This window comes from Helobdella robusta (assembly GCF_000326865.2).
Source record: "Helobdella robusta unplaced genomic scaffold HELROscaffold_12, whole genome shotgun sequence".
In the NCBI taxonomy this organism is placed as follows: Eukaryota; Metazoa; Annelida; class Clitellata; order Rhynchobdellida; family Glossiphoniidae; genus Helobdella; species Helobdella robusta.
In genome coordinates, this window is record NW_008703664.1 from 39256 (window position 1) to 51913 (window position 12658).

Sequence of the window (12658 nt, forward strand, 5' to 3'; positions counted from 1 at the left end):
AGTGTGGAATAAACATTTTAATGTAATTTTTATATCAAAAAGGCAATTAAATTTATTTGATATTTTTAATAAATAGAAAACCGTTTTATTTTCTGAAAAATTGAAATAAGTTTTTGTTATTATTCATTGTAAATTCATGAACCTTATTTAATTAGTCTCTTTACATCTTCACTGAATAAACAACTTGCCTGAATTTTATATGTTGACATGTAAGAGACCATGCAATAATTGATTATCATTAAAAACTGTTAAAACTATATTGATCCATATAATATTTAAAAAATCTCCATTTACTTATGAAATGTGTTAACTTTTATTTTATATTTTGAGGTTGGAAAGTCTTAAAACAATATATGTCTATCACCAGAGCATTTAAAGACAACTGGCACTAGGTAGCTTCAAAATAAATCTATCAAGATGAACACCCATTGCCTGAATGTATCAGGTGACCTAACTATCAGGTTTTACTTGCAGTCCAAATTAGAAAAAAACTTTTTGTGGACTTAAAAATGTTTAGAAATATTGAACAGAAAGCCACAAGTTTGTTTGGGAAATAAACTTTAATTAATGCATGACTAATGCCGAATTAATGATCAAATAAATGAATAAATAAAGCCAATCGAATCTCAATACTGTTGAACTTGAACTGTGATGAAGCATAATAATAACATTTAGATTTTGAGCAGAAAACAAAGAACGAGCAAGCAGCCTTAAACAATGCAAAGTAAGATTCAACGTTGCGCATTGTCAACTTTCAGTATAAACGTGCAGGACTTTAAGACATACACAGCTCTCAAATATGCACAAAGCTCTCTACTGACATTTCTTTGTATGTGAAATGTTAGAATGTAAATTAATTACTGCAGAGATCAATACATTCTTCAAATCTCTATTATTCAGCATGAAGTATATGTATGTCAAAACAACAAATACTGAACATTCATCCAACCATATTTCATTTTGAATTGTCCTCATCTTTTATATGTATTTTAAAGGCACAACTTTGAATGCTAGTACTTGTACTGGCTATAATTAATGATTTAAGCATGCATTCATATCCTTGCTAATTTGAGAAGATTAACATTTCATCTAAATATCCTTGCTAATTTGAGAAGATTAACATTTCATCTAAATCTAGTTAATTATCAAAACCTTCTAAAAACATTTCCTTATTATTTTATTCACATAAAAACTCTACAGTTATTTATATAATAATAATAATAATATAAACATTTATGAAGCGCCCATTCACACAGCTGCTTCAGAGGCGCCCGGAGCCCGCGTTAAAAAGATGAGTCTTTAATCCCTTTTTGAAAAGACTCAACGAGGAACATTGTCTTAACTCAGGAGGTAACGCATTTCAGACATACGGAGCAGCGTGACGAAAACCGCGGCCAGCCAGGCAGGATCCGGCAACGGGAAAGTTTAAGAAACCTGTTGAGCTGCTGCGGAGTGATCTGGTATGTTCATGTCTGGATATGAGGTCGTATAGATATGTTGGGGATTTTAATTAAAGGGTTTTGAAGGTAAGGACTGCAATTTTGAAGATGATTCGAGCAGAAATTGGAAGCCAATGAAGCATTGGAAAGAGAATGGGAGAACTAAAACGAGGAGGTTTATTAAATATAAGTCTAGCAGTTTTATTTTGGATAGTCTGTAGCTTACTGACAGATGCACGCGAGGCCCCATACAATAAGGAGTTGCAGTAGTCTAATCTAGAAAGGATCAAACATCTGCAAAGGGCAGCAGCAACATCACATATAATCATATGTCTAATATGTCTTATTGCACAGAGGTGATAGTTGCAGGATCTGACGATTTCTGATATGTGTTTATCAAAATTTAGATGTCTGTCAAAAGTGACCCCAAGCAACTTGATCGCATCCGAGATAAGCAATGTGGACCCTGCTATGTCCATTTCCTCGAGCTGAAACCTATATGCAAAAAATCTTCACATTGCCATTTCTCGAAACAAAACATAATTCTATTTCAAAATGAGAAATTGACATTAAATCTAATAGAATAAGTATGGAAAGCAATGATAGAAAAACGAGACAAAATGAGTTCCGGTAGAATTATATCCGAATCCTGATGTAGTTAAAGGGACTGGTCCTGCTTGCTTACTATATGCATTGTGTGTGATAAGTGGTTTCACATGCATTCACTGATGTTTTGTGTGTGCTGTTTGATACTTATGAATATTAACATAAAAGGAATGGCTTTTTTGATACACTGAAAATATCTTTGCAGACAAAAATTCTCTCAAATGCTTATCCTTTTTTTGCAGCTTAACGGCGTTTCAGCAGGGATGCGGCTATTTTAACGCCCTTGGATCATTAGAAACTGTGTTGTGACATCTAGAAAACTTCAAATTCTGTTGATCAAATCTATCTCCTCCACAAATGAAATCAAGACTTCCTGGCTTCTATTCTGCAAGAGCAATACTACATTTGATGGAAATGCTTATTCATATGCGTGTGTGACTCTCAGCAGGTTTTTGTTTCTGTGTCTGCCAATTGGTAATATGAATGCATGCATGCCAACAGATGTACAACTCAATAAAATGCATTCTCATTACAAACAGTTCATTATCCAATTAAAATACATACAATTATCATTAATTTCCTAATAAATAATTATATATCTAGATGAGCCCAAAAAACAAAAGAGATAATATTATGCGTAATTATCTCATAAACTTGAAAACTTTTCCACTGAATGATTAAACTGAAGAAAAAAATTGAAACAAACTCAAACAATGAAGTGCACACATTGTTTCAGTGATTACAAAAGCCTTCTATCAGCATCATTAAATCACATCATTACATTTGAAGCCTGCTGCCAACCAAGCTTGTAAAAAACATAGCATAAATGTACTACTATCTTAGTCTTATTTGAATGTTAATTGATTAATTATGTAAAATAAATGAACAGTACAAAGTCTAACATTATAATTTAACATGATGAACTTTCTATTCTAAAGAACATTTACATACACATATAATAAAACATGATGTTAAGCTAATAAAGTTCATTAACTTCATTTATTTATGTTGGAAATAATATTCTGTAATGCGTAGATCTAATGCAAACCAACAAATTAAATTAAAACCAAATGTTATTCCAATGAGCAGACATCTTCATCATCTACAGAGAAAACAATGCATTTAAACATAATTTCATGTGGGAAAGATATTTTTAGTATGAAAACTTGAACAAAATATTATTTTAGTAACCAATTTTTACGTTAAATAAAGAGTTGCTGATTTAAAAAACGTTAATGATTACAATAACGTGACTGCATGAGTTTTTTTCCTACATGACAGCTTATTTTGTGGTGGAATAGTCTAAAAAGATTAACAACTGTTTAGTATGTGACACCTGCTGTGAGTGTAGCATTCCATTAATGTCTCAGTACAAATGCATTTTCATTTTTTAGATAATAAATTATTTTACTACTAATTAAATTTTATGGTGAATGGTGAGGTAGATTCCAAGTGTTATACTTGTAACTTGAAGCAACATTTAAAAAAATAAACACTGATCATTTAAAAGAATTCAACAAACAATTCAATAATTTTTTGTTCTAGTCAAAAAGAATAGCAGACTACCTATACGTATACATCTAACACAAATTATGAAATACATGGAAAATCCCTAAATAATTAAATAAGGCAAAATAGATTAAGGTTAAATTGAAATGCGAAATTATAATCATGGAATATGATGGGACAAAGAGAAAAGAACAAAGAACCTCAGAAGATAATTTTATTGATATGAATGCTTAGAAAGAAAACTGAAGAACTTCCTAAATTTTAAAAAGAACCAGATGTTGCTCACAGAATTCCAGAGGACAAGGAGATTGAATAACTTGCCAATCATAGTATAGACACAGAATGAGAAATTAAAGAGAAAATAACACAGTGTGTAACCTCATATAAAGCAAATCAAAGTTCAAGTTGAAGAAAATATTAATTAAACTTATTATAATAAAATCACAGTAACAAAATGAAACGCTGGTACAAATAATTAACAATTTTAGTAGATTATTATTAAATTTTAAATAATCTTCAAATAAATATAAAACTAATTTATATGTACTATACTTATGTCAATGCCAATGCATACATACAACCAGGTTAATTAATTAATTAATTAATTAATTAATTAATTAATTAATAAATTATTTAGAAGACAATGAAGACAGAATGAAGTAAAGTAACATGAAAAAGATGAACAAATAAAAACTAACAGCTGAATAATTGAGGTAGACACCAATGTTCTCTGATGCAAATTCAATAACTCCGTCTGTGCCAACAATCACAAGAAAGCCATCCAACGCCTGTTTAAATATTATATTTCCACGTTTATTATACTGAAATTATGAAAAACGTTCATTTGTCAGAAAATATTTGATAAATTATTCAACCATGTATGCACATGTTTTTATTAATCTTTTATTCTGGCTGAAATATAAGGGATGAAATTTATTAATAAAGTGTAAACGATGAAAAACTAATGCAGAGATAATTGAACAAATAAAAATTATTGCAAATATTTGAAGGGATGCATATCTCATAATTAAACAACGCAGGATACACATGCATACAATCCAACCAACCCCCACCCACACACGCGCACCCATTCACACCCACACACATAAACAAACACATACACTAACCATTGTGGGTTTATGCATATGCATAAGTACATAAGTATTTAAACACATCTTTTAAAAGTAATGAATAAAATGAGAAGAAAATAGTTATTCAATGCAGTAGATGGAGCAAAGCAAGGGAGCATAAAGTTAGAAGAATAACTGTAGGTACATGCCTGCTGATGTTGATACACAAAAGTGTATGATCAAATAATGTACACTGTACAACATGTACATGTAGCTACATATGCTGATATAATTGAGTGAACAACACATGTGTGGCTGTGTGTGTTGAGAATTTAAACAGAAATAAATAAGTTTATTAAGTATTGATTGCAATTTGTTTAACTGCAGTATTTGTGTGTTAAAAAGTAACACAATCAGTAGATAATATAAATATCTGGGTGTTTACTTATTTATTTACAAACTTAGATAGATTTAGCTATATTTTTATCTATTTCAAGCACATATGATGAGCATGGAAAACACATACATTTGATTCACAACATAAGGTTATTCTGCAATATTTTTTCTAATTAAAAAGATTTGTTTAAAAAAGAAAGATTATTAATTGGAAATTTTTCAATAGATGCTTGAAATGAAAAGATGAAAGAAATAAATAGATAAGTAGATAGGTGGATGGACGGACGGACGGACGGACGGACGGACGGGCGGACGGACGGACGGACGGGCGGACGGACGGACGGACGGACGGACGGGCGGACGGACGGACGGGCGGACGGACGGACGGACGGACGGACGGACGGACAGACAGACAGACAGACAGACAGACAGACAGACAGACAGACAGACAGACAGATAGATAGATAGATAGATAGATAGATAGATAGATAGATAGATAGAATATGATAGAAGGATGAATAAAAACCTGAAGAAGAAGAGGTCCAACGAGACTGTGATTGAGCAGTGACGATGGACTTGGCTTGCTTGATGAGACCTCCCTCTGTTGAACCACGTCCATCAAATCACCACCCCCACTGCCATCTAACAATGAAGGAGGAAATTAATTATTCTCAAAATATTTATCAATTATTATTTTCAAAACACCTCTATTCTTTTCTAAAAAAAAAACATCACCAGCATTTCAAACTTTAAATAAACCACACTTGTTGTCTTTGCAACTGTAAGTAGATCCTTAAATTAAACACATGTAGAAAAATAATTTAACATCTGTCCATCAGAATATAGAACACAACTAATAAAAAATTTTCACAACAGCAGAAGTTAAGTTAAATGATACAAACATCAACATCTGTGAATAAAGTAAAATTATGAATAAAATAAATATTAACATTAAGACATCTCTGCAGCAAAATGAATTTTTGGAAGAAGTCTACAACATGCATAAACTTAACTAATTTATGATTAATATAAGACTTGATTTTTCTCTTTTTACAAAAAATAATGATGAATAGTTATTCCATAAAATTAAATTGCTGAATTTACAAATGATAAATGTATATTTTTTAATCACATCGTAAATGCATTCTCAAAGTTTTTTTTCCTTCACAATTTAATAAATATTTTTTAAAATAGTGTTTTTAATGCAGTTTATTAGCGAACTGTCTGATAAAATGTAGACAAGCTATAAAAAAAAATAAAATTGCTGTTGTGAACAATCATGCTGAAAAGTATAGCCACAGGGTGCTTGTGTTAATTCTGTTTTTCTTACAGGGTTTAAAATTTATGAATTTGAATAATTCCTAATTGCATTATTATAAATCATTTTTAAAATTATTTTTCATATGACAAATTGTCACGGTGAAAAAAAATGCTGAAAATTTTCAACACTATGTACAATGTTAATTAAACTTGATTTCATAACTTGCCTAATCTACTTTAGTAAGTAACAATTATTGAAAAGCTGAGTGAGGAAGAATGAATGAACAATCATAGCTCTCAGCATTGACATAGATGTTTACAATATGACTGTGACTACTGAGGCAGCTTATAACAATTTTTTAATTAGTTGAAACAATAAATATAAAATATCAAAGTTGCAAACTATTGAAATTCAACTGATTTGTTTTCATTATTGTTAATAAACTGGATATATATTTAAGCACCTTTTTCATGAACACTTTGTTAGACCCTGGAGTTTGTGACATTCACACTAAAATACAAGCCCACACAAACGCACAAACATCCCCACAAATGAAGAAAATATACATATACACATTGTATATAAGTTTATTTATTCAATCATCTATTTATACACATGTGCATGCATTTATTTATTTATGCATGCATGTCATTAACCCAAAACAATGTTACAATGTGAATAGTGTCACTTTGATTATGACTACTGCCAGTTTGCAACACTTTAACATTTTAACAGCACATTATATAATGTATAGCTATGTACATTGTGGCTTGTAAACCTGACATTTATTCAAAATTTCAAACATTAAACCATCATAAAATTCTTTCTGAAAAACTATAGAATATTTACAATGCATACACACTTGAATAATAGATGAACATCACAACAACGGAAATGCATGAAGGTTAAATAAATCAATATGTATCATAATAATTTGAAATGCAAAAAAACACCCAGACCAACTAAACATTAGATGTTTTTCTTTGTAATCATTTAAATACATGTCTGCTTGTATTAATAATAAATCTGACAGGGTAATTTAATACAGCAGTCACTACTACAAAAGAAATAAATGCTAGTAGTAGAAAGTACAATAAGAAGGAGTATTCATCAATATTCATGCCATGCCATGATGCTAGGAAGGGTAGCAGTCATACATCTCCTCTAATCTGAACTACAATTCCCTTGTCTCCCAAATTTATGATCACATTTTATTTATCTGTCCCTGCAATATGGCCTTATACGTTTGATACATTCCAATTGGAAGTCACCTTGCTTCAGGTCACCATCTCGGTCATGTTTGCATCGTTTATTTTATATCGAATTTTCTATGGAGAGATATTTATATAAAATACTTGAACTAAAAATGGAGTTTATAAAACCTAGAAAAACATTTCATCAATCGAAAATATTATTGGGTGATATGAAACAATGAAATGGAATGAAATATCCATATAAAAAGTAAGGAGTAGGATGTCAATGTAGAAAGAAATATTTGCAAAGAAAAACAACAACAACATAACCTGCCAGCAGTGTTATGTGATCTAAGCAAATTTTACCAACATAATAAAGCCAAGCTTTTAGTGTGAAGAATAGCAAATATAATTAATATTTAAAAAATATACAGGATGATTTTGTTAACCAAAACCATAAATCATGCAAGAACAGATACATATATATAAAGATAAAAAAAGAAACAAAAACAAAATAGATGCCACGTTAATAGATATTTAGATAACCAAAAACTTTTGTTACTTTGCCAACAACATCAAACATGCAAACAAAAACAAAGTTGTAAGCCTAATTTTCTATAAGTACTGAAAATCAGAATTAGTAGAAAAATAATAAAAATATGTCATATTTCATGAACTATGTGAAAAGACTAAATATGTTAGGTAGAGATTTAATCAATAAAAAAACTGCTATTCAAAGTGAACATTGTGGTCACAATAAACATTATTGCTATTAAAATAGTCATCCCCTATGAAACACATAACAACTGCAGTAATTATAACAGTTTTCAAGTTGTAATGAAAAAAGAATAATAATAATTATTATGGCATTAAAATATTTGATAAGATTACCTACTAGAATTATTGATCAAACACAATTAAGTACAAAATTGAAAAAATGTAAAAGAACATAACCAAGTATAGAGCTACATTGAATCAAATCACTTGAAAAATTCAGATAGGCATAATGCATATTTTTAACTGAACTTCAAGGGAAAATTGTACATACACACACACGCACACGCATAGGCAAACACACGCACGCTGTGTGCACATATCCATCTATTTATATATGCATATATGGCTTTACTTACAGGAAAGCATGAAATATAAAATATTAAAAATATATATATATGAAACCACAAATGGAAATTTGAGAAGCCGAATAAATATCCTACAACTAAAATTAAAAACAAAACAACTCATAAACCAACCTGCATTTTTATTATTTTGCTGCCCAAGATTACTAGGCATATGAGAAGCAGAATCATATGACGTGGAACCGTCATTAACGTTACTGCAGTTGCTGTTGCTGTAGTTGATGCTGTTGCCAACATTACAGCTCCTAGATTTATTCATCAGTGAATCCGAAGAATGGCTCAGCGAAGTTGTTATGAAATCCGCCAAACCCTCCATAAAAAAACTACTGTCCAATGATCGGCCTGAGGAGCTGTTCTCTCTGGCGAAATTCAAAGTTAAATTAATTCACAAACTAGGCAAATAAGCAACACAGTGGGGAAAACACATGAACATCTGCAAGCACAAGTCAAAGAGATGATGACCTATCTAAACTTATCTGAGATCACTAAACAAGTTTGATTACAATCAGCTACCTAAGTATATTCCTGCAATTGATACCATTAGCAATATAACAATATAAACGTCATAATCATAATAATTATATAATATACAAATTCAAAATAAATTATCCAAAAAAATTCTTCAGATTAACCAACAGCTGTCAGTGAATAACAGCATTGTTAACCATAACCATATTCAGGATTTTGATACTAATAAAATTTTTTTATAAAATAAACAAAGGAAAACGACAGTTTTCTCAATCAATCAACCATCCAATCAATCAATTCACAACACATCAAATAGAAAAAAAATATTAAAGTTTCAAAATAAAAAAGTAAATTTGAACTATTATTATTATAATACTCATGCTTAACCAATAAATCTAAAAAACTTTATTTCATTGAGTGTTTAGTGTTTGATTGAATAGAAGCTTATTGAAATCAAATGATTATACATTTAAATAGATTAGCAGGCCACAAATGAATTAAATATCATTCAATTCATTCAAATAAATTGATTAAATTTAACAAATTAGATCTACACTATGAACTGAATTTTTGTTTTTCTTTAAATTTCTTCCAAGTTATTTCAAGCTTCATCAATGACTATTTAAACTTTTTACCAGCCGTACTTAGAGCCTATACATTTTCAAAGTTCTTTATTTTTTTTACAGATCTTACGTTTTTCTAAACTAAAACCATCATTGAAAGGATGAATTTATTACCTGGAAATTGTAAATGATATTTTTCAATTTTGTTTAAAAAAACATAGCATTCATAATAATCAATATCTGATAAATGTTTTTTAACTAAACAAAATCGTTCTTGTAATTTCGCCAAATTCGAAAATTTTATAATATAATGAACAGCAGGTGAGTGTTTTCAGAAGTCAACATTTTACTGACTCTTCATCATGAAATTATTCAATTAATAGAATATTTACTCAGTGGACAGAAAGAAACACCCACCGCTGATGAATCCTTAGACATCAGATGACACTCAAATCAAGTGTGACCTCAACACAAAACTGTACCCAGGAAGATAATAAAAGCTTAAGAATAGAATAATAAAATATAATAATAATAGAAGCTTCTAATTAACATAGTATAAAAAGCTGGCACAATAATGTCTCCTCATAGAGTTTTAACATAAACATAGCCTGGCATAAGCCAACAGAAAATAATTTAATGCAATGTAGTTTAATAAAATTATTCTGTTAACAAATAATATAGTTTTAGTCCTGGTTATGACATTAAACTGACCCTCACTGCCTTGTGAGTGATGTTAGATCATCAAAGGCTAGGCCCACCGCTTATAACTGTGGTTGCGTAAGGAAGGGCGTCCTGCGTAAAAACTAGCCAAAAATAATACTTATGATGACGGAAATAACAATGGCCCTCAGTATCCGGCAGAAGAGGGTGCGAAGAACCTCCGGAGACCCAGTCCATGGGGTTGTGGTGCAAGGCCCTGTGGATGGTCTGGCTACTGGCACCCCACTCTATATTGTGGCGGTGCAAGGCACTATAGATGGAAGGACTACTTGTAGACCAAGGGGTTGGAGGTTTGGTACCTGGAATGTAGGCACGTTGACAGGAAGAAGTTTGGAAGTGGTGGAGGAGCTGCAGAGGAGAATGGTTGACGTGGCTGCATTACAGGAGATCAGATGGAAGGGTGAGGGTACAAGGTTTGTGGGGGCTAAAGGTGGAAGATATAAGTTGTGCTGGAAGGGGGATGATGGTACTGGAGGAGTTGGTGTGATGGTAAGAGAAGAGTTGGTGGAGAAGGTGTTGGAAGTGAGGCGGAGAATTTAATTGATTTAATTTAATTAATTAAAGAATGTAATTGTGGTGGTGATGGTGTTTGGAAAAGTAATAGTGAGGGTGATATCAGGATATGCTCCGCAACAAAGTAGGAAGGAAGAGGAGAAGGATAGGTTTTATGATGATGTTTCTGACGAGATTGGGCAAGCGGGGTTGAATGAGTTTGTGGTGTTGTTGGGTGATTTGAATGGTCATGTGGGGGCGGATGCAGACGGATATGAAGGTGTACATGGGGGATGGGGATATGGTATACGGAATGAGGAAGGGCGTAGAGTGTTGGAGTTGGCGGATGCACATAGCATGGTGGTGGGGTATACTTGGTTCACAAGGGAACCAGCGCGATTGATTACTTATAGGTCAGGGGAACATACGATGATAGACTATATATTGGTAAGGGCCAAACATAGGAAGTATGTGAAGAATGTGAAGGCGATACCTGGTATGTTGCAGCATAGTATGGTTGTGATGAATGTGACATCAAAAGAAATGGGGAGGAGGAAGAAGGATAAGTTTGTGGCAAAGAGAAAGACATGGAAGTTGCAGGATGCAGGGGTGAGGAAGGCATTTGAAGTGAAGGTGGCTGAAAATTGGGAGAGTGGTAAGGATGGAGATGTTTGGGAGAGATACAGGGACTGTGTGTTGGCTACGGCAGATAAAGTATGTGGATGGACGAAAGGAAGGTGTAGGCATGGTGAGACATGGTGGTGGGATGAAGATATAAGAAGGGTTTTGGAAGTCAAAAAGGAGAGGTTTAGGGTATGGAGAAGGGACATGACGGAGGAAGCGGAGTCTGAGTATAGGAAGACTAAGAAGGTTGCAAAACAGGCAGTGGCAACTGCAATGACGAAAGCATCAGATAGGTTAATGAAGGAAATGGAATTTGATGTGAGTTCGAGGAAAATGTTCAAAGTAGCAAAGCAGTCAATGAGGGATAGGAAAGATGTTATAGGGAATGGATGTGTTTGGGATGGATCTGGCAAGTTTTGCATAGATGAGGAGGAAAAAGCTCAGGTGTGGAAAGCTCATATGGAAAGGTTGATGAATGAAGAGAATGAGTGGGATGGAGATGTGGAATCCGCGGTCACACACGGACCTATAGAGAAGGTGACGATGGAGGAAGTAGAGAAAGCAGTTAGAGAAATGAAACTAGGTAAGGCTACAGAGGTTTCGGAAGTGGCGGCAGAACATATAAAAGCGAGTGGGGTGATAGGAATTGAAGTTATGATGAGAATTGCTAACAGTATGTTTGATGATGAAGGTATACCTGAGGATTGGCGACACAGTGTGTTGGTGCCGTTGTATAAGGGCGAAGGAGATGTGAGAGATTGTGGGCCATATAGGGGTGTGAAATTTGTTTGCAATTGTGATGGATGTTGTGTGTGGAAACATAATGGAGGGGTTGTTATTTGAGATTTTTTATGCAGATGATTTAGTCTTGATGGCTGATAGCATGGAAGACTTGCAGTTAAAATTTGACAGATGGAAAAGTGTTATTGAAAAGAAAGGGTTAAAAGTTAATATTGGTAAGACGAAGGTAATGGTGAGTGGGGAAGGTGGGGAGCGAGTGATAGGTAAAATAGACCCCTGTGGGGTATGTGACAGGAGAGTGAAAGCTAACTCGGTGTTGTGTATAGGATATCAGAAATGGGTGCATAAGAGATGTAGTGGTTTGAGGGGGGCACTGAAAAAGATGGAAGGCACGTTCAAATGTAAGAAATGTGTTCATGGTGTGATTAATAGGACGG

The 12658-nt window shown here is 32.7% G+C and overlaps 2 protein-coding genes across 2 annotated transcripts in view; one reads left to right on the top strand and one right to left on the bottom strand.

Annotated features, from left to right (window-relative positions):
* Positions 1-3105: 3105 nt before the first annotated feature.
* HELRODRAFT_167640 (hypothetical protein) lies at positions 3106-8929 on the bottom strand (the record flags this gene model as incomplete). Its single annotated transcript, XM_009013396.1, has 4 exons — positions 3106-3147; positions 4253-4342; positions 5547-5662; positions 8728-8929. The coding sequence occupies 4 exons, from the start codon at positions 8927-8929 to the stop codon at positions 3106-3108; spliced, it is 450 nt and encodes a 149-aa protein (XP_009011644.1).
* Positions 8930-10484: 1555 nt separating this feature from the next.
* The window catches only part of HELRODRAFT_167641 (hypothetical protein), a gene marked incomplete at both ends in the record, with an annotated part of 6722 nt that continues 4548 nt past the window's right edge, over positions 10485-12658 (top strand). The window contains 2 exons of the mRNA XM_009013397.1: positions 10485-10877; positions 10929-11422. Coding sequence (XP_009011645.1) covers positions 10485-10877; positions 10929-11422 — 887 coding nt within the window. The remainder of the gene's footprint in view (positions 10878-10928; positions 11423-12658) is intronic.